The sequence below is a fragment of the Glycine max genome, chromosome 16 (assembly GCF_000004515.6).
Source record: "Glycine max cultivar Williams 82 chromosome 16, Glycine_max_v4.0, whole genome shotgun sequence".
Lineage (NCBI taxonomy): Eukaryota > Viridiplantae > Streptophyta > Magnoliopsida > Fabales > Fabaceae > Glycine > Glycine max.
In genome coordinates this window covers 94,998-122,034 of record NC_038252.2, presented here as the reverse complement: position 1 = coordinate 122,034, position 27,037 = coordinate 94,998, and the positions used below count along the sequence as shown (strand labels likewise).

Genomic DNA, 27,037 nt, shown 5'->3' with positions numbered 1-27,037 from the left:
AGAAAAATGGTTATGCATTTTACATCCGAGCGATTATCAATAAAATACTTTTTGGATCGCCCAGATCTCTTTCTGGTTCTGTTGCTCCTTCTCCAAGACTAGTTATTTTTCACTCAACACCCCTTACTAGTCAGGCAAAACTTACTTTTATATTTCATTTCTGGCTTCATTATTTTAATCATTAGTAGGAAAAGAAAGATGGGCGTGCACTTAAATACAAGAAATCTCTTATTAGAAATATTTAAAATAGAAAAGACTAACCATATTAAATTCAAAAGGATTAATAATTATCTCATGATAAAGAGTAATCTATATATCTTATGACAAAATATGCTATAATTAAAAAAACTAGACTCCCAAATAGATTCTGAGATGCATTGTTTACACGCAACAAAAGAACTAGACTGAATGATGTTTTGCAAAGTCGAGATCAAACGATAATTTTTGGACTAATCTGAGATAAAGCTTCATCCAAATTGGCACGCAGAGTCTACCATGAACAAAAAATCTTGATTATGTCAACATCAAATAAAAGTTATCCAACAGCCGAATTGGACGTAAACTTCAACAGCATAACTTGGTTTATAAATTTAAAACTTGCGCCGAAGGCAGCAATTCACAAAATTGACAATATAATCAAGAACCGACAATGTAACAGCTACGTTACGCTGAGAAATGCAACACCATACTGTACAATGATATTTTAGACGTAAATTATCCACACAGTAATAACTCCCGCAAGACCCTTATTTATCCTTAGTAGCACACCATCTATGGTATTTAGGTGTCTGAGCTCTACAAGAAACTCCATTGTCAACAAAAGACATCCATGGAATGTTGCTTCAAAGTAGTGAGCAAAGATGGTCCAAAAACTTTCCAGGATCATTTCAAGCGCCCAATTGTATTTGGCAGACAGCTAAATGATATAGGAACTAAGGGAAAAGGTACACAATACCTCGAATAGGGGATTGCATATATAGGAACTAAGGAAACAGATACAGCATACCCTGGATTTATATTTACACTAAAACCACTCAAGATTAACTGTGTATAAACCCAGACTATGCTCATACTAGGTCAACTTGCCAAGATATGCAAATCTATCCATAATTCTTCTTCAAACAAGCAACAACTCGTAACTGGGACACCAGGCAATTGTGACACCACTTTTCATTTCTCTTTTTACTAGGGAACCATCTTCAATGAAGTTATGTCTGAATATTTTAAGCCAAATTAAATGCATCATAGTACTTTCCTCTCTTGTATAGTAAAAGAATTTTTTTTAACCACACACTCATTTACTTGTAAGAATCTGTCAACCAAAAAGAGACAGAATCCAGCAGCTAGCAAATGGATGCTCCAAAACTGTAAGTCAGCAAGCTTATCACTGCAAGGGAAAATCATCAACCTTGACACAAGTAAATACATGAAAAATTTCTTCAACTAACATGAGCACTAGTACATATTACATGTTAGTAAACAACATATTCCAATCATTTCACGACAGCTTATGAAGCTACATCATGAAACCACATATTAAAGAAAGTCAAGCCAAAAATATACCACCTAAATTTATATTATTAAAAGCACATAACTATTTAAAAAGTTCAAACAAAATTTCCCAAAAATGACATTAATGTAAAGAACTAAATATTATAGGGAAAATTGTTTGTAATAGTAAAAATCTAAGAAAATCAATGATGACTAGCTCTACAGTAATATGAACTCGCTAATAGTATTCTATAATGCCAATGCCAGACCAAGAGAAATTTTGAAAACTTGTAAAAAATACCAATTAGGGGACTTTAAGACTGGCTAATCAACAGGCATCTTTCTAAGCCATACAACTACAGCCTCAATAAAGGGAATGTGTCTCACCAATCAAAATACTCTAGGTACCAGAACTTGCTTTTTGAACCCAAACTTGTTTCTGCAATTAAAGAAGAGATCTTAATCAATTATTGAACCAGAAAAGAATATGCCGTGTACTGCCATGGAGAAATCAAATTTAGGGACCTCGTTGGAACCATAAGCAGATGTACTAGATCTTCTAGGATGCTTCCCTTCACTTGAAACTGAATAGCCATCAACATCCTTTACCCCATGTGATGGTCCACGACGACCAAAATGCTTATTGAAACCTAAATAGACACAAGTAAAATTTAAGTAGAAACCAACCTGAATTTAAGCATAAAAATGTTTTAAGATTCTGCTTTTCAGAGACAGAAACTAACCATTTTCTGATGAGTGACTAGTACGGACACTTCCAAGAGATTTTACCTCCCCACTTCTTGCATTTGGCGTGTCATGTTTCAAATCTGCATGACTTCCTGTTTTGTATACATATGAAAAATCCAACTTGTGAAGATGTAAGCAATTTCCCAGACAACAGTTATATTTTGTGTATCGTATGTCAGCAGTATAGCTAGTCAAAGTGTTTGTCAGTTTTACCCCTTTGTGCAACATAAAGGATAATCTGCAATGGCCAAAATCAAAATCAGTGGTATAGAATAAAACATTTACCTTCCAAAGGATCTACTTGTGAGGAAGCAGAAGATGAGAAAGAGTCGTCAGCTCCATTGGAACGACTTGTCCAGACACCACGATCAGGTCTATCTTTATGTCTAACATGTCTCTCCTGCCTCTCACTAGAAACATGTGAATCATGCACACCAATCTTATTCTCTGGTGTCCCATTAGAGCCCTTCAAAATTAGTTGGACATGTAAGGGGCGAGGAGGCTGTTTTTCTTTTTCTAAATTGGATGTTTGGATTTGCTGCTCAGAGAGGGCCCTGGAATACTGGCTTTGACGCAACTCCTTTTTTGAGAGTATGCTTCTGATAATCCTTCCACTACCTTCATGCCGCTGACTCTGTTTCAAAACTGTTGAACCAACAATCATTTTAGCTGAAGAAGTTACATTGTGATGCTGTGACATGCTATCTAAATCAGATACCTGCACAATAAAAACAAACAAAAGAAAATAGACTCTTAGCAGAATGGTAGCTATAACATGATCCTACAGATGAATCCACCAATGATACTGACAATGAACTAAAACACAATCCATATCCAAATGAATACTGTATTATTGACTCATCATATTCCATATATATCAAGCCACAATAAGGCAGCATATTACAGAAAACAAATCCTGGGAGTCAGCCACTTTGGCGAGTAGTATGATTATACCTATTAAAACAATTGCAAAATTATACCTTCACTTCCTTCCTAGTAGTTCTCTAAATCACATTGGTCTTCACATTTATTCTTTGAGGTTTGTAATGTCAAATTGATAGTCAATATCAAATTAACCTTTGATCTCTCTGGTTCCCATTCCACTCACTAATAGGACAATTTAAGTAGACCATCACCAGAAAATTTGCATATTGTGCAAATTTCACAAAATTAATTGATGCAAAATAGATGGGATCAACGGCAACTCATCAACATTGAAGACAAACAATATAAAGAAACAAGATGTTCAAGAAAAATGACAAGAGAGGAGGGTGGAGTGCTTCTAAGAAAGTGATGAATGATCAATCCAAGTTGATTAATAAGAACATTTTGACAACCATGCATTCATCTTAAGTCAGTGCTGTTCATTGGTATATGTTAACCATCAAAAGGAAACAGGGAGAAAATGCAAAATACAGCAATTTCTCGCAAACAATTTATTTAGTCAACTAAACTAAGATTCAATATTAATCTTTTTCACAACATGTACAATAAACAAATTACAAATAAAATTGAATTATGATCATATAAATCATAAGCTTACAGTAATTATTTCTCTTTCTTTCCCTTTAAGAAGCAGTACTTTTTTCTTCCCAGCATCATGATTTCCAGAAACTCCTGATAAAATCAACAAAAGTGGAAGGGGTGGGTAAGTAAACTCCTATAGAAAGCAATAATAATTCAAGAATAAAGAAAACCAAATGCATATTTTTAAATGTTACCACCAAATCATAAAATAAAAACCCAAAGAGAAAAAATTATCACATGAAGTTTTGAACAAAAACATCAACCTTACCATTCTCATCAAGGGTTAGATTTGCATCTGAAGAAGCCATGTTTGAAGCTTTATCTGAAAGATGCTGATCACCTTGCTTAGGAACCAAAGTTGATTTGTCTTTGATAGTAGAATTTTTCCCTGGGTCCCTTGCAACATACTGTCCATCATGAAAGCAAGAGGTACAAATGTTAAAACACATAAGAGTAAGAACCAGGTGTTACAGCCAGATGAGTATCAAATACTATGCTGTTTTCTGGTATTCCAAAACTTGATGAAAAATCATTGTACTAATAATCAATGTTTTGAAACCGGGCCAGTCATTGGAGTAGTAAGGGTATTGGTTCAAGATTTAATGGTCTAACTGTCATTGAACCGATAATAATTAAATAATATATATTTTAACAATGTTATACCAAAATACTATGTCCTGAAAACAAGGAGTATTGTTATTTTTATCATCACAACAATAATAATATTAAGTCACAATTTTATCTGTTGTCTTGAAAAATTACAAGGAATTTTACATCACATCAATTGGTTGGGTTCTAATTGTCATCCATCCACTACTCTAATAAATTTTAAAACCAACAGTGAAGATTGAAGAAAACAGCTCGGTTTCTATGATTGCTTCACAGATATTATGCAAAGGCAAACCTTGATTTGTGGGCCCTAGATAATGCATTTTTTCTCAGTAATCTGTCTCATGTATTCATAACCCAAGACTGCTACCTTTCACTCATTCTAGGTTGGATATTATGGATTTAATGTCATCCCTTTTAATTTTTCCCTTCATCTGTGCTGATATATGAACGGCTGAATGACATTGTGAGGTGTATGCAAGAATTAAAAAGCTTGTGAGGTATGCCCTTAGAGTGGGAGTAAAGCCCCACATCGGTGGTTTGATTATGTTCCCCAACGTAGTAATCAATTGACCTTGTGAGGTATGTGCTTATAGCATGGAGGTAAAGCCCAAGATTAGGTACTCTACAGAGTGTATGCTACCGGTGTTCTAGAAAGGGTAATTAACAATCTTGTGAGTTAAGCATTGCTGAACCGGTTAAATCTGCTGAACCACCGGTTAAAAACCGGTTCATTTATAGAGATTTTAAGGTTATTCCGGACTGGATACCAAACAGTTCCCATTTTAATAACTACACTAATAATTAGCCATATTTAACTTTCCTCTTCAAAAAAATGCATAATACCATTGTAGCAGAAACCCTCTTCTTTCCAGAACCACGTCTTGATGTGACGGAACTAGGACTCCCATTTGATGAAGTGCCAGCTCTTTGACTCACTTTTCCATTTGACAGTAACCTCTGCACACACATGATGTGCATTGGGTAAGCAACATACAACCAGTGCTAATAGATAAAACAAAATAAGGATATTTATGGGGAACTTGATTCAGAACAAATGCACTCAATCTCATCTCCACACATGCATGGATGGACACACACATAATGACAAAGGACAATCACATAAGCTTATTTTAAATTTCAAAAGTTGATCATATGCAAATAATACCCTAGGTCCCTTGGCAGCTCTTTTCTGGCGCACAAAGTCCATCAGTGGTGTAATTATAGGAATATCTTTTGCAGCACCTGTTAAAGTATGCAAGCCCATTAAGTAAAGAATGGGAAAAAAATGTATTTTGTGCCCATTCTGTGAATGTGTGGTTTTAAGTCTCAAAATTTTCAAACTTAAAATTTACAGCATATTTTCTGTATTAGTTGACTAACCAGATCGTTCTGCTTCCCTCTTCTCCAATTGTATCTCAGCACTGGGAAGATTCTCAACAGGCTTGGCAAGTAGTTCAAGAAACTCCAGATACTCAGAATCTAGAAGTTCACCATGTAAATGCTTATATTTATCAAGAAGAAAAGACTCTATACATACATATAATTCCCATTGAGATAAATATATCTGTTGTATTTACTTAAACTTTTGTCCAAGTGATACCTTTATATATGGTTCCATCACGACCATCCTTTTTAGACCACTGTCTTGGAACACGTTGTGAAGGAGCATATTCAACAATGACTTTGAACTGAGATCCTAGGAAGCAACAACGGTGAAACAGAGAACCAGATTCAGTATTTATTATTCAGTTCACATACAAAATATGTAACATGAATAAAATATACTTGAGAAATACAGACTTGAAATTCCAAATAGAGTCAAAACATAGATTGCTTGCCATGAAAAACCGTCCAACCCAAACGGAACCCGCCAAATTCCAATAATGATGACAACAATGACAATGATAAGAACTTAAGCAAGATCTTAAAGACGCAGTTCATTAATTACCCTTTTCATTCACAAAGACATGTCCGTTAAAGAACTCGGCAAACAATATAACGTCCTCTGGCCTTTTGAAGTCAATGTAGGCTCTAGAATATGAGATATGCTTCTGGCTGAAAATCCATAAAGTCAAAAAGGAATGTCCTTAGCATTAGCATATAATGAAAAGAGAGTATATAAATTGTAAACCTCCACGCATTTATATCATAATTCGTAATACGGACGGAACAGCTAAAAATTTGAAAATAAGAAGCAGGAGCCAAGAAAGATTCGGTTGAAACATAATTGATGCCATGGTGATCTACCTACACCAATTACAAATATATAGAATATCGTAGGCAACACCCTAGCATAGTCATGGTCACTTGACTTGAGTAATAATAATAATAATAAAAAGGAGCATGCAATGAAATGAAGTAATATTGGAATGAAAAATGAAAACCTGATTTTGCCAGGACGGAAAGAGAGCCAGTTGTAGCGGCCAGCGAAGGCGGCATCAATTTGGGCCAAAAGGGCGGCCTCAGAAATAGAAGGCGGCAAGTGGCGGAGCACCACCTTCGTCCGATCCAACGCACCCTTCATGCCAAAAAACCCTTACACAAACACACAAACACTTGCACTTCCACTTTCCCTTGCACTTACCACTTATCAATCAATCAACTAATCAATCAACCAATAATCTCGGTGGGATTACATCTTCCCCACTGTCTGTGATTGTGAGGATCAATCAACCAAAAGCATGTGCGTGTGCCCTAATTCCAAAGAAAAGCCCCAAATTGCCATGCACTCAAAAGAAAGAAAGAAAAGGGGTTTGGTTAGTTTGTTTCTCTGTTTCAAAGGAAGTTACGACTTGTGTCGTGTTGTGTTATGTTGTCAGTGAAATTAAAAAGCATATACACTTGCGTTTTGCACTTCCCCCTTCGCTTTGTACTTTTGATTTATTAGTATAAGGTACAATTAATATATATATATATATATATAAAGTCGTAATTAAAATCTTTTTTAATAACTTCATAATATATAACAACTTATGTTATATTCTCAACATGTTCTCTCTTTTTTGATTCACTCCTTGATGGGTGCATTTCATACACTTTTCTTTACAACTAACCAGAAACGTTCCTCTTAATTTTCCTAAACTACCTTTCATTTATTTTTATTTGTATATTTAGCTAGCATTTGGTTTACCTGTTTTCCATTTCTATTTTTTATAAAAAAAATAACAGTGAAAATGTGTTTATTTCTTTTAAACTTCTTATTCATTTCAATTTAAAATTTATATCAAAGTTTAAAATAATTTATTACAAATCCAAATTATAATTATATATATCTAAAAGTATTTGTCTATCATTAATTATAATCATACAAAAAATATTTATAGGCTAAAATTTGACTTGTTTATATTTATATTAAAGCAAGCACAAATAGTAACATGATGATTCGGGTGTGGGGAAAAAACAAAAGAAACAAAATAATGTGGAACGTAACAAATTAACAAAAGAAAGCAATGACGTGAACAGGTAGAAATTGGTGCAGAGAATGACATGAAATGACGCGGTGAATATACTATATGATCCGCTGTTCATTCACTCATTCAAAACTGTAATTGTAAGGTTTTTTCTTCTTTTATCTCTGCTTTTTTCTTCATCAATCTATGTATGACGTGAGATTTGAATATCATTCATTAACTAATAGGGTTTTAGTTTGGTTGCAGAGATGGAGAGAGAAATGCGAGAAAGGTTCCCACTTCATATGCATAAAAAAAAGATTCAAAGTTTACCTTTTTTAGTGAAGGGCAAACTTAGGTTGTTTTTGGTTTAGGGTGATAAGGAAAAAAAATTGTACTTTTTCAGGTGGAACCCATATCTTTTATAATTTACTTTAATTTAAAAAGTTTTCTTATATTTTCATTCTTTCTATTTTTATCTTCTAAACTAAATACACTCTAAGACAAATGTCTAGGTTGGTTTATTTCCACCATGATGGGAGAAAACAAACATTATATAAAATTAAAGGCTTAAGATATTTTTCATATATGTAATATATCTCTTTTTAAATTATTACCTAAATTTTTTATTTTTATTTTATTGACTCATATTTTCAAGTTATTGATTTTGACACCTGTCGTTAGTTTTGGTCTATTAAGTGGCAACATGACAAAATAATATAATATTACATCATTAATTAAATGATAATATAATAAACTAATTTAATATTATGTTGTCACTTAATAAACTTAGATTGACAAAAGATATAAAAGTAAAAATTTTAAAAATGTCAAGATAAAAAAAATACATATTTTAGGCAAAAATTAAAAAAAATGAATATATTAGATATTTGTATAGAATTTGAGCAGCATAGATTGATGCATAGGATTAGGAGTAGGAGAGGGAGGCGGTGGTGTGAGAAAGAAGTAGGGAGAGACACGTGAGACATGTTGGTTAAGGGAATAGGATTTGCAGTATGTCTGAAGAGTGACAGACGCAGTGAATATAGAGGTTTTGGTTGCAGAGAGAGATGGCTGAGAGTTTTTTCCAGTTCCCTCCAGATCGCCATAGGTATTTGGCCCAACTACTCGCTGAGAGGCAAAACTTGGTTCCCTTTCTCCAAGTCCTCCCACATTGCACTAAACTCCTTACACAAGGTATTATTATGCTCCTCCCTCCTTTACTGTTACTTCATCTCTTCAATTATTTACAGAAATCAGGCGCATGTCCGTTGCTGGCTTTAATCATGCTTTCATTTCGATGGATGGCCAATTGAGGTTGCTAACCTTCTCTTCAATTCATTTCTATTATGTCGAAATGCTAACCATTTGAATTCTTCATTCAGCAGCATGACAAAGCTCATCCCCAAAGGATGGCATTGGGACACAAGGACTTCCTACTACTCCTGTAGTCAAGAGAGTTATCAGGCTTGATGTCCCTGTAGACAAATTTCCAAATGTAAGTTCACTCCACTTCATATCACATTTTATTTTCAATTTTATGTAATAATAGCTTTTACTCTCCTTCAACTCTCAGCAGTTTAATTTTGTTGGCCGAATTCTCGGACCTCGTGGGAACTCCTTGAAAAGAGTCGAAGCCATGACTGAATGCAGGGTTTACATTAGAGGCTGTGGCTCTGTCAAGGATTCTATTAAGGTCAACTGCTTCTTCTCCAACTCTAGTCTTTCTTGCTTCCCCTTGGCATCTTCTATTTCAAACTTGTGCAATTTCTAACAATGTTTTTTGAATTTCAATTTTTTCTATATAGGAAGAAAAACTTAAAGATAAACCCGGATATGAGCACCTTAAAGAACCATTGCATGTGTGAGTTTCCAGAGGATATAATCAATGCTCGTTTGGATCATGCAGTGGCAATACTAGAAAATCTTTTGAAGCCTGTGGTATAGATATATAGATATATAGATATATATATTGTTATAGTGTTATTGCATTAATAAATTGTGCCATAGGCTGCCTATCTTGCTAATCTTTCTTAACCTACCAGGATGAATCCCTTGATCATTATAAGAAGCAGCAATTGAGGGAATTGGCTATGCTCAATGGTACTTTGAGAGAGGAAAGTCCAAGCATGAGCCCAAGCATGTCCCCTTTTAACAGTACTGGAATGAAACGAGCCAAGACAGGAAGATGACCCTGACCCGAAATCAAACTTTTTTCTCATGATCTCTTCTTAGACTTTGTGATGCTCTTTTCACACCAGAAAAACACCCTTGGGCTGAATCTCCACAGGAAAGCAAGCTTGCTGGGACTGGCTGACAGATGGTTTACGCTTGACGCCTATTCTTTGGCGTATTAGCCACTAGAACTTGACTGTCGTTTTGCTTACTTATAGTATTAACTATTTTGCAGGTGCTACTTAGTAGCGTACTCCTAGTTCAATACCTTTTTTCCTTCTTCTTTTTCTTTATTATTTTGCATTTATCTAATTATTAAGTTACATACATGCATATATAGATGCGCATGGTATTGACTCAAACTAAATAAGCAAATGGAGTGTCTTTCATTGTTGTTGTATGAATATTTTTGTCATTTCTGTTCATTGATCGTCGATTCAGTTTTTATTGAGTTTGCTACTGATTTTTGTTCGATCGTACAATTGTTTTTCTCTATCATGCTGCTAATAGCCCAAAGGATTGTGTTTAGATTTGATTTTTATACATCAAAGTTATAGTTCAATTGAAAAAAAATTAGAATGTTACTTGATTATAGTGTAGTTATATTTTTAGATGGCATTATACGGAGAGCAGTTTTAGAGGATTGAAATTCTATTCATCCTATTTTATTTACTAATGTTGCAGGAGAGCAGTTTATTAGTCACTACTAGAAGGATACTATTTCGAACGAGTTGCGTAGTTACAAATGCGTCGAAAAGCTGCATTTTCAATTTCTTTGACAAGTAATTATATTTTATTGATAGAAATATAACAGTTTGCTGAAATAAATTGTAGCATCTGCATTATTACTGGTGCTCATTATGCAGGAGGCCAAGTCTAGAAAAGTACTAGATAATTTGGGAGCTTCGTATTGCGGAATTAAAGACACTAGATTATACTAATTTACGAACAGAAACCACGAGTACGAGCCTCTTTTATCTACCAAGTATATAGATAAATCACTAATAAATTAGGGGTGATGCTAGATGCACCCAGCATTATTTCTGATGCACCCAGCATTTTAAGTGAATGGACGAAAATGTTTTTCACTCAAGTTGATCCGTATGACTCATATGGATCAACTTTGACTTATATGGATCAAGTTGATCCGTATGATTCATACAGATTAAGTTCGTCCGTACAAATCATACGAATTAACCGTAAACTTGTGTATCTTTAACGTAGGATAATTTTGAAATTAACAAAAAATGTTGAATGCCAAAGCAATAGAACTGTTGCACCTAAGATCACCCTAAATTAGATTGACAATACCATGAGATAAAGAGCTAAGCTCGTCCCATGCTTTTGCCTCTACACCACATAAAAGCCCGGAGTTAGAAGTCACCGGGCCAAATGTATAATAATGGAAAAATTGGGAATACCATAACCAAAAAAGGTTCAACCCAAGACAACTAAAGTTACGTAAAACCCCATTATCATCACGTCCTTTACAATAACAAGTACTTGAGTGCTATCGAAAAGATTAACTTTTATAAAGCCACAAGCATATATAAATTGTTAAAATCAATCAGTTAGTTTTGTAATAAAATACTTTATACTCTCTATAGTGCCAAAATTTACGTAAGGACTTTTCAAGTATAAAAGAACAGGTCCAATGCCCCTTACTTTATTTCAGATTCAAGGATGAAAACGAACTTGGCCGTCTTATGAATGCATTAAACATCTTTCCACAAGAAAAATATAACTGTCGACAATATTACTACAATAAAAAATGCCAAGATTATCATTTTAGAAAGCAAATGCCTCGAAATATAACAAGCCATTCATTCATGGACATCATATATTTACCTATAACATGTCAAGACTACAGTATCATACATATCAACAAATTTCAGGTGTATCATACTCTTGATGACACCATCCAATCAATGTGCAAATTAGCCTTCTCTTTTCCTACCATTTAGATAAACAAATATCTATGAAAAGACAAATAAATGAATAGCATTACAAACAATCAATTGATTCTTGTCTCCGCAAAAGTCTTAACTCCATCACAAGTCCAACGTCGTATCCGTCTTGGGCGAGCAACAAAATTTTTAAAAGGCAAATGCTAACGAATGCTACAAGGACAATTGTTAAGGATCTAAAAATAAAAGTACTGTAATATATTAATTGTGTGCATTTCATCATATATTTTCGATATTTTAATTTTAACAAGTGTCCTTGCACTTGTTAGCATAACCCCTTTCAAAATAATAAAAACTCGCATAAGCCTGCAATCAAAAGATTCAAGGGTATTATGAAATAATTACCATAAATGTTTCCTTATGAAAATATTTGAACCTAAAAGAGGTCACAAGTAAAAACCTTACCATTGTGCCAGGACTCACCCTAAAACCCTAGTAGAAATAATTGAACAACAAATGACGAGAAGGACATCATTACAAGATTATTTCTAAACAACCAAATACATCTCATTAGTCACTCCCAATTCTTACATCAATAAGAAAAGGGGAAATTACTCTTTTGGTCCCTTATGTTTACAAATGTTAACGTTAGCCAAAACATCACTTTCCACCCAATGCCGTTACTGATCTGCCACATGTCCATTAACTCCTTAATTAGACTGATTATGTTGCTTGGGTGTTAATGTTAAGAAGCTTGGCCTAATGGTGGTATAGAGGCACGCAGCAGCATCCAAGTCCTCAAGGCCATGAAGGCACCAGAAAGCAAGCCTATTTAGCACTGCTGCCAATACCAATCTGTATGGGGCCACCTAGAAGATCTACACACACTGTCCCAGCTTTAGAGTGTTGGTCGTGCTGGTGACTTGAAATGATGCTTGTGTGTGAAGAGGTGTGTGCTGTATGTGAGGATCAACACCTTGAATCTGTGAGCCTAAGAGGATAAATCAACGCAGTCCCTATGTATGTGCGATTAGGTGAGGTAGAGACAAAAAAATACTCAAAAGTTCACATAGAAAAGGAGAATGTAATAGAAAGGAAATCAGGTAATCTGGTACAAACACACATCACCTGCCAAATGATCAGTCCAATTAGGAGTTAAGAGATACGGGTGCATGTTAGTAAGTAGTAACAGTGCTGGATGGAGAGTGATGTTTTGGCATATGTTGTTAATGTTTGTAAGCAAAAAGAACTGATTTGAATAAAAGAGCACAAGGGACCCTTAGGATCCAATTGCAAGGTATATGATTCTACTGTGGGGTTTATAAGGCTTTGGGCTCTCCAACCACAACAGCTAGCTTTTGTGGTGTGACTCTCCCAAGATTCTTATCAATTGGTATTGGAGCCTTCCACGATGGCTCTCAGCTGCAAACGAGCAGTGTGGGAGATGATGTTGGCATTGCAGTGTTCACCTGAGACTGATCAAAGCAGGCTAGTGCATAGCCAGTCTGCATAGGCACTGGGACTGGAAAGCATGGTGGAACGTTAGGATGCAATTGCAAGGTATGGGACTTGAGTCCCGCATTGGAAGTATGGGATTTTAGTGTGGGGTTTACAAGGGGCTCTCCAACTACAACAGCTAGCTTTTGTGGTGTGGCTCTCCCAAGGTTCTTATCAAGGATCAAATTGAATAAAGAGTTTAACATAAGGGGCCAAAGAGTAATTTTACCTAGTTTTTTTTGGCAAAAAGATTACTATATGTCACAAATAAGGATGCTAAAATTCATTGATGTATAAATCTAAATCTTCATAACCAATTTTGTTAGGAAATCATAGTAGAGATAAATGGGTAGTATTAAATGTTATACTATCCAATAAAAAAAGTTCTACTTTTGGATGTTCACAAAAAAAAAAAAAAAATTAGGAAAATGGTTAGCAAAACCATTTTTCTAATAATCCTCAGAATTGCTAAGTAGAATACCTTAATTGCTTTTGATATTGTTCTTAAATCAAAATTAAGTTTCATGAAAGGAAGATGGAATAGGAACGAACCTTGAAGATGTTGGTGAATTGCAAAGGTGAGTGACTCAGTCCCTTAGGCCAAGCTCAAGCTCTAACTCATCATCCTCTTCAAACAATTTCAAAAGACGAGCATATTGCTCTTCCCTTTTCTTCTTCCGCCACAGCTTAAAAAGTACAAAGGAGAATAAAGAAAAGAGCACAAGCAAAATTAATACAACGATAACTACAGTGCTAGTGCTTCTGCCGGCATGAGGTTCTGTCTTTGTAGCATCTTTAGAACCAGCTGACTCGTCGGAAAAACCTAGAAAGGAAATTAAAATTGAATGAGACACGTATTGAGACCATTTTCGACCTAGAAAGAACAATTGTGTCGTCGTTTATTTGGGTTGAACATCCAAAAGCAATAGTCATGTTTATCGCTAAAAATAAAATGCAAATTTAGGGTGAAACATAGTGCAAAGATTCAATCGCAAAAAAAAAAAAAAAAAAAAAAAAAAAAAAAGAGAGAAATTAGGTTGAGGAGAGGACGAACCAAGAATGAAGTGCAAAGAGAAAGCAACGAGGATGATACTTAGCGATCCGCTTCTTGTAATTGAATTCATCTCTGTGCGATGCGATTTTCAAATCTCTTCTCTGAATGAAAATTATGTTGAATGCACCCTTTCCCTTCTTCCCCTCTTCATTACATTACATTCTTTTGACTTCATGGCTTTCCAATATTTTTTTTTAATGTTTAAATAAATTTTATTTTTTTAATCAATATTGCATTAAAACTTGAGTTTAATTTAAGGTTAAATTAATTTTTCTGTTTTTAATTTATTATTTAAGTTTAATTTAATACTTTAATTTTTTCATTCAATTTGATCCTTTAACACTTAAAATTTATTCAATTTGTTCATTTTGTCAAAATTAGACTATTAGTGCTTACCTCATTTGTGACGATTTAAAATTATTAGTTACAAAATCTAATTTATTAACATTTGATCCTTTTATAGCTGTAGGATTAAATTAAATTATTTTTAAAAATTAAAGAATTAAATTGAATCTCAACTGATTAAATTTAATCTAAAATATAAATTAAAAGAAAAAAACTAATTTAATTGCATAAATCATTTTTTCTGATATTAATTTTTTTGGCTGAATTTTTTTTTCGATATGAAATGATTACTGATCAAATAAAACTTTGATTTAATTTCTACCTATATAAAAAAAGTATTTTAAAAATCTGTGTCAAATGCTTATTTTCGATAAAGTTAAATGTTTAAATAACTCCATCAAATGTTTTTTCTCAATTTAATTAAATACTGTCATTTAATAACACAACATATGAGACGTAATTTTTTTAATTTTTTTTAAAAATAATTAAATGTTGTCAATTAAAAATTACTTTCGATAGGTTTGTTAAAAATTATTCTAATTTTAAAGATGATTTTTAATTGATTATTGACAATTAAAAAAAATAACACTTCCAACTCCACAATTAAACTCTCCTAGATTTTGTTTCAACAACAAAATGAGGAATGCTACCTACCCTCTTTTTTATACTTTTGATTGGTTAAAATTTTGGTTAGGATTTATCAAAAGTCATTAATTTTAATAAATTTTATTTTTCAATTATTATTTCTCTATCCTAATTTATATTAAATAAGAAACAGAATCTATTAAAATTAATAATTTTTAATAAATTTTAACCTATCATACGAAGAATATCTAAATATCCAAAAGAGAATATAGAAAATATAACTGGCATTAAAATGTAGGTATAATTATTTTTATTAATAGTTATAGATATTGTATAATAATATTAATTGAGAATCATAATCGAACTCATTTATTTAGTGGACGGCGTCATGTCCATATACGCTAAGACGAAAGAGGGTAATAAAAAAAACCGAATTTTAGGGTTTAAGGGTCATTTATTTACCATTTATAGAACCGTTCTTTTCACAATTATTATCTATAATGCAAAATGAAGTCTCGTACAGTTAGGCCTTATTATTAATTAAAAATCACAATTTATAAGTTTTGCTTCTTGACCGGGACTGAACTTTTATTGAATGTTAATTTAGTGATCCTAATTAACTTCACTTCAGAATTCAACTTATAAAAAAATGCAACACCTAACCGTCAAAGTAAGTCATTAACAATCGGCATCTAATTTTGATGTTAGTGACTAAAATAACGAAATTAAACTAAATTCATGAATTAAATTATAGGAAAATCAAATTTATAATTTTAAGATAAATAGAAAAACCAAATTTACTATTTACCTAAATATAAAACACTCAATCAAACATGAAAACACCCAACCCAAGACTGAAGTCTAGGGACATAGTATTTGTAGGAACTAGGAATTTATTAAAACAAACCATTAATTTATATTTTATTTATCTTAAATAGTCCATCAAGTAACATTGTATAATTATCTTATATATGTACTCCAAATAATAAAAAAGTTCTTCAAAATAGTCCTTAAATATACTACCTCAAGGACTAAAGTGATTTATATGAATTCATTATTTTGAGCATGCTACTTCAAATATCGTTTTTAAATTTTTTATCCCATCGAGAAAAGATGAGGAACCGCGTGTATCGTGAGCATATTGAAATTCATACACATCCACGGAGAAATGTATTTGTACACTGGTCTTGCTATAGTCATAAAAGATAATGTGTACCAAAATCAAGCATTTTTAAGTTTCAGCGTCTACGATCCCAAAACAGCTAGCTAAGAACTCACTATAACAGAAAATAGGATAGAAACCAAGGACACAACACGAAAAAGACACGACAAAAATCATACCATTTTGACTGGGGAATAACGGTTTTTGTTTCTCACTTAAAGCACTTGGCATCCAAAAGAGACTCTCCCTCAAATGGTTCAAAATCCTCGATCATCTGATTGACGCGCTCTTTCTGAGTTTCATCAGAGATGTCAACCTTGGTCCAGTCGTAGAGCTCCATATCATAGCATTCATCAATCACAAATTTTGGAATCTCTTGTCCGCGGAAAAGCCACAACCCCTTCACCTTAAATGGTGCCTGTGATCCAATCACCAGCATCTTTCCAAATGCATACTTGCGAGCCAGATCCATCCTCTGAAGAAATCCACCAACCTTGTTTAACGTAACAAAGGAAACTGTGTTCTCATCATTGTATTTGTAATCACAGAACCACAGAGAATATCCCTCTGGATCGTACATGTCCCAAAATCCTGCAAAATTAAAAGGAAAAGGATTAAAATGATGTGCATCTCATCATCATATCCATCATTGCCATCATAATAGAATAGTTATACCTTTGATTGCAACCTCGCGGAAGTTGGTCTTGGTGTTTGAGTAGAGTCTTTTCCAGTCATCCAAGATCATCTTGCTTGGAGGAAGAAGATCAAGAGGATTCTTGGGCTTGGGCTTGGGTGCCTCCTCCTCTGGTTCTGCTTCTTGTTTAGGCTCTGGTTTAGCTGCTTTCTTTGGTTCATCCTTAGGCTTGGGCTTAGATTCCTTAGGCTGGGAAGGCTTCTTTGCAGCGGATGGAATGGGTGGAACAGACTCAGTTTGCTTAACCTGACCTAATATCTTTCGGAAGTTAGGCTGGTTGACCAATGTCCAAAAGTATCTCTCGACGTGAGGGAACTCGGAGGTGAAGCTCTTAACTAAGAGCTGGCTGAATCCTAAATACAAGTTGCATGTCGTTATGATATCAGCAAGGGTAACAGAATGGCCAACCAGGTATGTATTGGAAGCAAGATGAGTGTTCAAGGCCTCAAATGCTCTCTTCAATGCAGAATTTGCACCCTCCTCAACCTTCATTCACATTATTCTTATTTCAGAATTAGACATACATGACGAATATAACATATGGATAAGAAAGTACAGATCAATATATAGCTTACTGGAGGAAGGTATGGGGCAAATCCAAGTCTTGGTAGGTATAATTTCATAATATTAGCATCGATCTCCAAGGATGAAAAGTCAATCCACTGGTCAATGTGGGCCTGAAACATCAAATCAAATTAATATATAAACAAAATAAGAAACAGAGACGATGCGTGGAAAAGAGAATGGAAGTGTGCAGTTTACATTATCAATGGCAGAAGATGAGAACAAAGCGTTGTCACCCTTGAGTCGAGCAACTGAAAGGAGAAAATCACAAAAGTGAAGATAAAATTAAAAAGAAAAGAAAAGCGTACAATAGAAAGAAAAGAAAGATACCGTAACGAGCAATGGCATTGCTCTCAAAGACTGGACCATCGGGCGTTTCCAAGACAGGAACCTGAAAGGAGAAGCATGAAAGTAAGTTTTGATTTTGATTGATTAAGCAGTAAGACGGGATCAAGCAAAACGTACCTTTCCTATGGGATTCATTTTAAGGAATTCAGGAGTTCTATTAGAGACACCCATCTCGAAATTAGGGGCCAATTCCACTTGGACGCCACTGTACTCTGCCGCAATCAGAGTCTTGAAAGCATTCTTGTTTGCTTTGGTTGCGTGCAAGATCTACACCCATTTCCATTCAGATTCATAAACCAAAATTGTTGTTTGCGCAAGAAAGAAAAAAAAAAAAGAATAGAAAGGAAACTCACCAGAGCCATGACTTAGAGCAAACAAGTTAATATGTGGTTTGGTTTTGCTGCGACACGGCCACGACTATGATGAAGAAGAAAACGGCACAGAGGACAATGAATTAGGTATTTTATAACTCAGATGAAACCCTAAAAGGGCCGGACCCAACCTTGGTTTTCATAAGCCCAAATACAAACCATCAAACTCAATATTTCAAGTATATTCGTTGCCGCCTACATCGCCCTTGATTTTACTAAAATTAAAAAAAAAAGACCTAAATGTTTATTTTATATAATTATAATTTAAATAAATAAACATTTTTCAATGATTGTAATAAATTTTCCTTTTAGTCATTGTAGTTTAAAATATTCTATTTGTGTATCCGTAGTTACGATTTTTTAATTTTTTGGTTTTTATCCTCTAATACCGTTACATTTAAATTTTTTGAAACCTCTACAAAACTCATATTAGTCATGTAAAACGACTTTAGCTATTTTTAACCATCATAAATTAAAAAGAAAACAATTTGTTCGTTCTTGTCACCAAGAATTTCCTTCCCTTCTAATAGCTTTGAATCTTTCACATATTTTGGTTGTATTTGACGCCCTTAGTTGTTCTCTCCTATTAACACTTTTCTTCACACTCTCATACAACGTGTAGGTTTAATATCATTAGTCTTGATTTTGCAGAATTTTTTTAAGGATTTGGTGTCATATCATTAGACGAGTTTAGATGTCAAAGACTATCGTCAACAATATAAAATGGATATATAATTATATTAAATATTTAGAAAAAAAAACTTTGTCGCTCATCAGGTATAATTATAAAAATGAATCATATGCATTCACACATTTGTAAATTTGAACCTTTGAGTGAATATTGATATTTTGAATTAAATTTATCAAGATAAATAATGATTGGTTTGATCTATATTTAACTATTGTGATCAACTGAATGCAAAAATTTCTTGACCTGAAAGAATTCAGATCCAAAATGTATTTTTGATCTATACTAAAAAGATGATAAAGACAATTTTCTTTTTAAAAAATTGTAATTATAAAAATGAAAATAAGATGTTTTAAACTATAAGAACACACTATCAATATAAAAAAATATAAACACATGACACATGTATGGTACAAGAGAAAATTTTACATTCTAAAAATTCCTAACTTGTCAATTTTTAAGAAACATATGCTCAAGAAATTGTGGAATAGATTTTAACTCACATAATCATATCTTTTTAAGTTTAATTTTTGTTTTACTATAATAAAAATAATGTTATTTTTATTAAATTATTTAATTATTGTGATAAATAATTAAAGTTACTAATAAAAATAACACGTAAAACTTAATTCAAAATTCTCAATAATTAATCAAACAATTTTTTATTTTATTTTCAGAAATCATGATTATAGAGCAAGAGCATGCAAAAATTTATTTATCAGATGCCCCCTGCGAATAAGAATTTTAAAAAACAGTAAAATAAAAAATCTAAAAAAAATAATAATTGCAAATATAATACGAACACCAAACGGTACTAAAAGGGTAATTAAAAATAGGAATGGTGAAGGTAAAGGTGAAGGAAAGTGAGTGGAAGCCAGGGGCAATCCGATAGAAAAGGGTTTTATTTCTTTTTCCCTTCAATTATTTTCTTTTCCTGTCTTTGTTGTTCAGTTCCGTTGTTGTGTTGTGTGCTGCAACACAATCGGTGGTCTGAGAAATCTTGTTTGTGTTGGGTTTGTTATGGCTCGGAGAGCAGAGGAAGAGTACGATTACCTGTTCAAGGTTGTACTGATCGGTGATTCCGGTGTTGGAAAATCCAATCTTCTGTCCCGATTCACTCGCAACGAGTTTTGCCTCGAATCCAAGTCCACCATTGGAGTCGAATTCGCCACTCGCACTCTTCAGGTCATTAATTTCTCCCAGATCTGATCAATAGATGATGGATATATAACATAATTCTACTCCTTCGCATCATTGTGATAAGTTACCTAGCTTAGCTATTTCTTTTCATTTTCTCTCTCGCCATAATAATTTAATCGCATGCATTTATTCGTGTTGAGTTGCCCAACCATCTAAATATACTATATGTGCTATAGTTGTAGTTGTAGGGTGGAAATGGAATAGCTATGCCTATGGCTCTGGTGGTATCGGTAAGCAAGCAAGAGAAGGACTCTGATATAATATATGCTTTCTAATTCATGAATCAAATGTGAATGGCAGGTGGAGGGAAGAACTGTGAAAGCTCAAATATGGGATACCGCCGGACAGGAACGATACAGAGCAATTACCAGTGCATACTACAGGGGTGCCCTTGGAGCTCTTCTAGTCTACGATGTAACTAAACCAACCACATTCGAAAACGTCAGCCGATGGCTGAAGGAGCTAAGGGATCATGCCGATGCTAACATTGTCATCATGTTGATAGGGAACAAGACCGATCTCAAGCATCTCAGAGCTGTTGCCACCGAGGATGCCCAGGGTTATTCCGAGAAGGAAGGCCTTTCTTTCATCGAGACTTCTGCTCTCGAAGCAACTAATGTTGAGAAGGCTTTCCAGACTATTCTTGCAGAGATATACCGCATTATCAGTAAGAAATCACTCTCTTCCAATGAGCCTGCATCTGCCAATATTAAAGAAGGCATGACTATCACTGTTGGGGGACCCCAATCCAACGCAAGCAAGCCTTCTTGCTGTACATCATCTTGAAACCCCGCCTTATACTTCCTACTTGCTCAGTATCATTCTTTTTTCTTAACTTATCTGGATTTCTTCTTATGATTGGTTGTGCCTGCTCATTGCAAACCTTATATTATTCATATTGTTGTCTTTTTGGTTTGGTTCCCTTCGCTATCTACTATCTGGAACTAGATTACTCGACACCTTTTTACGCTTCTTGTACCTATCATCTTTCTTGTCAAATCTAAATCATCTTCATCACTCTGTCATCTTCTACTTGGAACTTCGACCACTGCCTTCCCTTTGTTTCACGGCTCGTTGCTGGAACCGCATAAACAATTGAATCACCCACTGAATTGGAGGCATTGATGTCATCTCCTACTCTACACCATCGAAACCATTGACTGTGCCACTGCCTCAATGCCTCATCTCTTAACAAAACCAGCCTCACCAACAACAGAAACCCTTCATCAACACCAAACTCTAATAACCACTAACCAGGCTTCGCTACACAACCGAAACCGTGAGTAATCAATCCTCTAACGTAGCCTAGTTTTTCCTCACCGTCAACAGAGGCCTATCTCCTCCAGACTCGATTACCAAAATCAACATGTAAAAAATGTAGAAAAGAAGGTGTATGATTAAAAAAACACTAAAACAGACTATTTTGTTTTCAAATTTGGACTTATTTTTTAAAACATCTTTTAAAATTCAAGCAAACATATTTTTAGCACTATTTTTTTTTTATTTTCAGTGAAAATAAAAAATATTTGTAGATTGCATTATTTTCTATCTCTGTTACCCATGTCTCTAGTTACATTGACAATGACGCTACATCCTCAATCATGATTCCTTCAAGGTAATCAAGATATGTTCTCCTCTTCCTAATTTGGAAATTAGGAATTTTTATTCAACTAATGTCATCCTCCTCCCAACTTGTAGCTTATATATCTATATTTGGACCGAGTGCGAATTAAGCAATCGATTCAGCGTGAATCAACCCCGGAATGAGTTGAACCAGCTCTATTATCAAACTAGTATGAACCAGTACCGATTTAATAACTTGACGTGAACCACAATTTTGCAAAATGTTAAAATTAATTTTCATAGGTAGAATTTAAAGACCTAATAATACATATACTTTATACCAATTCAACTTACGACCTAATATTCCAATCAAATCAATGACCAGACCTAGCATAATAATACTGCACAAAGTCTTAGTAAGAACTGTTAAATTCTACATCAAATCTTCTTCTGTCGATTTGTTTTTAATTTCATAGGCTTCGAGCATGAACCAATAGAAAGGAAAAATTCATTTAAATTTTAAACTACCCTAGAAAAAGCAGTTTTCCGAGAGAAACTTAACATACAATCATGCTTATGATTAACATACAATGTAAAACTAAACATTTAAAATTATATATTTATAGCATACTCGTGCTTGTTAAGATGTGATAATGTGGGACACATCATCTAATTTTATTGCAAGATTTGGAATAAATTTAGAATGAATCCAGTGGCTAAACACGAGACCCAATTCCCTGTAGTCAGAAAAGTAACTCCACAGAATCTCCACCATTAATTTTATTTTTTCACATAATATAATTAATATCAGCTAAAAAACTTTAAGTCATTGGTTTATGAGTGTAGGAGTCTACAATTACTTTTCCGACTGCAGGAATTGACTACCTCCTGTAAATGGATTAAAACAGTGATATTATAGCCACGAAGAATGTTACTAATGTGGCCAACGATTCCCCGCGATATACAGTTGAAAGTTGTTGATGGACATTATGATATCCTTTTTGGTCTAGTGCAAAATTATCTGAACATTCCTTTTCTTATTGTTATAAATTTCATTGTCTGCAAAAATTGTGTGGTCAAAGCCTCGAGCAAATATAAGAGACATGTGAGAAATTGCATCCCTTTCATTTTAAACATGGGAAATCATCATAAGATTCAGAACAATATAATCCAAGGATTTAAATAGATGATAGGTGATATTTTAACATTTACTTAAACATCCATATATCATAACAGAGTCAGGAAAGAGTCTCCCTATAACAGAACGTAGAACTAGAACCTAACCACAGCAGTTGCTCTTCTGTGGGATCGGTTGCCCCTTCATTTGAACAGTTTCTGCCGACTTACCAGCAGTTGTTTGGCTTCCCATCCTGCACCCAAGTTCAAAACATCTCAAAGTGACTTACTTGTCTTATGTTGGAACTCATATTATTGCATGAATCAAGTAATGGAATTACATGATTATAAAACTAACACTCCACAAAATAAATCTAAACTTGTTAAAGAATAAAAATTGGCACATTATCTGTAAATTATCAAAATCTTGATTATGAAAATTTAGCTGAAGATGTACATTCTGTTTCTTTTTTCTTTTCATCAAAACCCATTATTCCACAGATGGTGGGTTTCAATTTTAAACATGCTGAAAAACTCGATATGGAAAAAGAAATTTTGTGACACTGATTAATAGTTGTGATTAAATAATGATTCTAAATGAGAACAGGGGAAACTAGAATTAGATACTTCTTCTTAATCTCAGCTGTCATAGTCAAGAAAGCCTGCTCCACATTGATGGAGTCTTTAGCACTTGTCTCAAGGAAAGGGATACCAAGCTCATCCGCAAATGCCTGTGATTCATGGCAATACAGTATATGTTAGACGAACAAAGTGTGATTATCCAACTCTTTATTTTCCCTTTAACATGCATATTAACTGATATTTCATTTACTGTTCAGGCACAGGCTTCTTTAACAAAACAATTATATATTACAAATAACATCACAACATTGAACAACTAACATTAAAATTAGCAATACTGAATTCAAAAGATCTTTAATTATTTACTAAATTCTAATATATTGAAGAGAAACTGAATTCCAAGTTATAGGCAATTCTTGAATTCTAATTTATTTGGTCGTAGAATGAAAGTGAAAGGAATTGTTCAAGTTCCCTTTAGTAATTTACCTTGGCAGTTAATGAGTCTACAACCTTGTTATCAACGAGATCAGATTTATTCCCCACAAGAAGCTTGCATACAGAGTCATTTGCATATCTGTCAATCTCATTCAACCACTGTTTGACATTGTTAAAGCTTTCCATCTCAGTAACATCATAGACAATCTGTTGCAATGGAGAAATTTATTAATCAGTGGCAGCGGGCAAGTATGTATAAGATGATAATGATAGGATGAAGCGACAGACTTACAATAATTCCATGTGCTCCTCTATAATAACTGCTTGTTATAGTCCTGAATCGCTCCTGTCCAGCTGTATCCCACTAAACAAAACAGAATAAATGAATCTAACAAGGTGAATGCAGAAATTAGGGTAAATTACACCCATGACCCAAGAAATCAAAAATGGAGAAGCGAGAAAAGTTGAATAGTTTTCTTTAAAACATAATAACATAAATGAACTAGTAGGTCATGTCCTGTGAATACTCACAATCTGCAGCTTGACGGTTTTCCCTTCCAGCTCCACCGTTCTGATTTTCTGAAGAAAAATAAAAATAATCAGTGTTGACTGTTGGGCCATAAATAGAAATAGCAAAAGAAGAAGAAGAGTGATAATTACGAAATCAACTCCAATGGTACTTATGTAGCTGTCGACATAGGAGTCATCCTGAAACGAAATGAAGAAACAAAGGAGGTGAAGAACAAGAACAAGAGAGATGAAAGTGAAGGGAAGTGATGACTCACAGCGAATCTGAGAAGCAAGCAGGATTTTCCAACGGAAGAGTCTCCGATTAGGAGAAGCTTGAACAGGTAATCGCTGAAACCAAACCAAAACCCCAAATTAAATTAGTAACACTTTCTCTCACTCTCAATCAAAGCTCAAACAAAACACTTTCGAACACTTACTATTCGTTACTCATTAGAACTCAACTGCAATCAATATTTTCTCTTTCAAACTCCAAAACTCTGCCCCTTCCTCTGCCCCGCCGCTCAATTAAAATCATTCATTCATTTCATTGTCGTTTTAAACAAAAATATATATAAAAAAAAGTTAAAGTTACTGTAAAAAGGAACCAAGTGCTTTATCTCGCACAATTTATTATTGTTTTTTATTAATAAACAAAAAACAAAGCTTTTATATCATCAAATTAGTATTTCTGCTTTTGTAAGAGAATTATGATAAATATTTTTATATTATCGCCAACCACTTTAGTTAAAATTCAATAGACAAGAGAATTTACGATGATAGCATCAAATTTTTGCACAGGAAGTAAAGTTATACAATCAAAAAATATATATGAAGAAAAGAGAGGATGGAGAAGATGATTTATTGATAGAAAAATAGAAAGAAAAAATAATGTTACAAAAATGTTATATGAATGAATAATAATTTTATAAAAGAGAATTTAAGATGAGTCCAGTGTTAAAAAACTTATATTATCATTATAAATTATGTTTTTTTAAAAATGGTTATGGTAAAAATCATATAATAATAACGAAAATAATGAAGTGTAATTTTCATTTTAGTTTAGATAAAAAGTTACTTGTCGGCGGCAATGAGGAGTGAATGAAAATGAATATCATATTGAAGGATTGGAACATAAAGGAAAGGAAAGGAGAATTTTATTTGATTGCATGAAGAAGAAGAAGAAGAAGAAGAGAGGTAGCTATGGAGGGCAAAAGGGCATGTCCTGGTGGTGGTCCCTGTAACTAGGAATTGTGAAGTGTCTTAGCCTGCCTTCCTGTTTCTTCATGTACTTTTGACAAAGGAAGGCCCTGGAGAATTGGTCTTCGACGACTCTGTTGACATCATGCACAAACACCTCCGTCTCTCCGCTCTCTCTGTTCCTGGCCATCATCCCAGCAGTGTATATGGCTGTCATCCTCCCAGGGGCATTCTCGTAATAGCCAGTGGGTGCATCCACCATTATCAAATCCCATTTCGTCTCATACACTACACTCGGCAACCCTTTCAAGGCAAGTGGGCATATGGAGTACCTCGGATCTCCCACTGCCCTGCATTCTCCTCCTCTCCCAACCTCCATCATGCTCTCAGCCTCATTCACCTTGCTCTCATAATTCACTTGGTACGCCTCCAGCATTGGAAATCTTCTCCTCATTTGCTGAATCCATGACTCGTCTTCTTCCAGGAATATCGTCCTTCCCCCGTGATTCAGCGCATTCCACATCAGGCTGTCGTGCCCCAACCCGAACACCAGGAAATTGCACGGCGACTTCTTCTCCAGAACTCTTGCTGTCACTGATATCTCTTTCACCGTTTGCTGTGGGGTTATGCTTGATGTTGAGTAGTGGATCAGTGCTTCCGACACCGATCCCGGTATCTTCATCTTGTTGCAACTCCCATCACTCTTTACTAATAATGCCTCTTGCTGCTTCACTCCTTTCGTGTTTGATGATCTAATTAGCACAAATAGGAGGGTAATGGCAACCAAGACCGCTACAATGAGGAGCTTCAAGTTGAGGCCGGGTTGATGAGCTTTAGTCCTCATGCTTGATCTTCTTCGTGCATGGAATTGCCTATTGTCTGGGAATGGATATCAACTTATAAATTAAGAGAAAGAGTTGAAGGTATCACTCACGTTTGATGCTTGCTTGGACGCCAAGGGAATAGGCATGCAGTATGGATGGATGGAGACAAAAGACCTGCCTGCCTACCTGCCTGAATTGTGAATCAAGCAAACTCTGTAGTGCTTGTTGTTGCATCTGCAACTGCAAATTTGGTGGAATTTCTTTTTATACCCCAATCTCTCTCATGTCTACTCTTATCAACATCAACATCAAATCATAACCAGCCACTCCAAAACTCAGCTTCTTATTATTCAAGTCCACAATAAAATACAAATAAGAAAACCATAGAACACTAGGTGGTTTGATTGATTAAGACAGGAACCTCAATTGCCTCTCTTTTCTTTTTCTGAATTGA

General features: G+C 34.3%; 6 protein-coding genes and 1 pseudogene across 8 annotated transcripts; 2 read left to right on the top strand and 5 right to left on the bottom strand.

The window, feature by feature from the left end:
• Positions 1 to 491: 491 nt before the first annotated feature.
• Positions 492 to 7,233, bottom strand: LOC100799816 (regulator of nonsense transcripts UPF3). Of its 2 annotated transcripts, XM_006598731.4 has the most exons (13): positions 6,762 to 7,233; positions 6,326 to 6,432; positions 5,978 to 6,073; positions 5,758 to 5,856; positions 5,543 to 5,619; positions 5,221 to 5,334; positions 4,034 to 4,172; positions 3,782 to 3,855; positions 2,524 to 2,956; positions 2,235 to 2,330; positions 2,017 to 2,141; positions 1,879 to 1,930; positions 492 to 1,387 (listed from the first exon to the last, which is right to left on the bottom strand). In XM_006598731.4, the coding sequence occupies exons 1-12, from the start codon at positions 6,899 to 6,901 to the stop codon at positions 1,892 to 1,894; spliced, it is 1,539 nt and encodes a 512-aa protein (XP_006598794.1). In that variant the 5' UTR covers positions 6,902 to 7,233; the 3' UTR covers positions 492 to 1,387; positions 1,879 to 1,891. The 2 variants fall into 2 exon arrangements, 1 of the variants encoding a protein (XP_006598794.1); XR_005889102.1 differs by having other exon boundaries at positions 1,879 to 2,141.
• Positions 7,234 to 8,753: 1,520 nt separating this feature from the next.
• LOC100799286 (KH domain-containing protein At1g09660/At1g09670-like) lies at positions 8,754 to 10,448 on the top strand (annotated as a pseudogene).
• A 1,450-nt stretch (positions 10,449 to 11,898) lies between these two features.
• On the bottom strand, positions 11,899 to 14,564 carry LOC100305529 (uncharacterized). 2 transcript variants are annotated; one of them, NM_001249708.2, is given in 3 exon segments: positions 11,899 to 12,214; positions 13,898 to 14,168; positions 14,400 to 14,529. In NM_001249708.2, coding segments are annotated over 2 exon segments (306 nt in total). In that variant the 5' UTR covers positions 14,470 to 14,529; the 3' UTR covers positions 11,899 to 12,214; positions 13,898 to 13,932.
• A 1,895-nt stretch (positions 14,565 to 16,459) lies between these two features.
• Positions 16,460 to 18,536, bottom strand: EF1BGAMMA3 (EF1Bgamma class glutathione S-transferase). The gene is made up of 7 exons (NM_001254294.3): positions 18,451 to 18,536; positions 18,215 to 18,364; positions 18,080 to 18,140; positions 17,948 to 18,000; positions 17,761 to 17,862; positions 17,167 to 17,671; positions 16,460 to 17,082 (listed from the first exon to the last, which is right to left on the bottom strand). Exons 1-7 carry the CDS (start codon positions 18,457 to 18,459, stop codon positions 16,703 to 16,705), a joined length of 1,260 nt encoding a protein of 419 aa, NP_001241223.1. The 5' UTR covers positions 18,460 to 18,536; the 3' UTR covers positions 16,460 to 16,702.
• A 1,439-nt stretch (positions 18,537 to 19,975) lies between these two features.
• Positions 19,976 to 21,313, top strand: LOC100499980 (putative ras-related protein RABA2a). Its single transcript, NM_001248204.2, has 2 exons — positions 19,976 to 20,341; positions 20,657 to 21,313. The coding sequence occupies exons 1-2, from the start codon at positions 20,177 to 20,179 to the stop codon at positions 21,140 to 21,142; spliced, it is 651 nt and encodes a 216-aa protein (NP_001235133.2). The 5' UTR covers positions 19,976 to 20,176; the 3' UTR covers positions 21,143 to 21,313.
• Positions 21,314 to 23,018: 1,705 nt separating this feature from the next.
• On the bottom strand, positions 23,019 to 25,141 carry LOC100499898 (ras-related protein Rab-1-like). The gene is made up of 8 exons (NM_001250692.3): positions 25,000 to 25,141; positions 24,838 to 24,910; positions 24,713 to 24,760; positions 24,584 to 24,631; positions 24,345 to 24,416; positions 24,104 to 24,259; positions 23,663 to 23,766; positions 23,019 to 23,289 (listed from the first exon to the last, which is right to left on the bottom strand). The coding sequence occupies exons 1-8, from the start codon at positions 25,011 to 25,013 to the stop codon at positions 23,199 to 23,201; spliced, it is 606 nt and encodes a 201-aa protein (NP_001237621.2). The 5' UTR covers positions 25,014 to 25,141; the 3' UTR covers positions 23,019 to 23,198.
• Positions 25,142 to 25,694: 553 nt separating this feature from the next.
• LOC100812805 (glucuronoxylan 4-O-methyltransferase 1) lies at positions 25,695 to 26,603 on the bottom strand. Its single transcript, XM_003547833.5, has one exon. It carries the CDS (start codon positions 26,601 to 26,603, stop codon positions 25,761 to 25,763), a length of 843 nt encoding a protein of 280 aa, XP_003547881.1. The 3' UTR covers positions 25,695 to 25,760.
• Positions 26,604 to 27,037: the final 434 nt, after the last annotated feature.

Coding starts and splice junctions, on each gene's coding strand:
- LOC100799816 (XM_006598731.4), bottom strand. CDS start 6,901: ATGAAGGGTGCGTTGGATCGGACGAAGGTGGTGCTCCGCCACTTGCCG. Junction 2,957..3,781: donor AAGAAAGAGAAATAATTACT/GTAAGCTTATGA, acceptor TTTATTGTGCAG/GTATCTGATTTAGATAGCAT. Junction 1,931..2,016: donor CTGCTTATGGTTCCAACGAG/GTCCCTAAATTT, acceptor CTTTAATTGCAG/AAACAAGTTTGGGTTCAAAA.
- LOC100305529 (XM_041010163.1), bottom strand. CDS start 14,469: ATGAATTCAATTACAAGAAGCGGATCGCTAAGTATCATCCTCGTTGCT. Junction 14,169..14,399: donor CTCTTTGCACTTCATTCTTG/GTTCGTCCTCTC, acceptor TTTCCTTTCTAG/GTTTTTCCGACGAGTCAGCT.
- EF1BGAMMA3 (NM_001254294.3), bottom strand. Junction 17,863..17,947: donor CATCTTCTGCCATTGATAAT/GTAAACTGCACA, acceptor TTGATGTTTCAG/GCCCACATTGACCAGTGGAT. Junction 17,672..17,760: donor TTGCCCCATACCTTCCTCCA/GTAAGCTATATA, acceptor ATGTGAATGAAG/GTTGAGGAGGGTGCAAATTC.
- LOC100499980 (NM_001248204.2), top strand. CDS start 20,177: ATGGCTCGGAGAGCAGAGGAAGAGTACGATTACCTGTTCAAGGTTGTA. Junction 20,342..20,656: donor TCGCCACTCGCACTCTTCAG/GTCATTAATTTC, acceptor TGTGAATGGCAG/GTGGAGGGAAGAACTGTGAA.
- LOC100499898 (NM_001250692.3), bottom strand. Junction 24,761..24,837: donor GCTTGCTTCTCAGATTCGCT/GTGAGTCATCAC, acceptor ATTTCGTTTCAG/GATGACTCCTATGTCGACAG. Junction 24,632..24,712: donor GTACCATTGGAGTTGATTTC/GTAATTATCACT, acceptor ATTTTTCTTCAG/AAAATCAGAACGGTGGAGCT.
- LOC100812805 (XM_003547833.5), bottom strand. CDS start 26,603: ATGAGGACTAAAGCTCATCAACCCGGCCTCAACTTGAAGCTCCTCATT.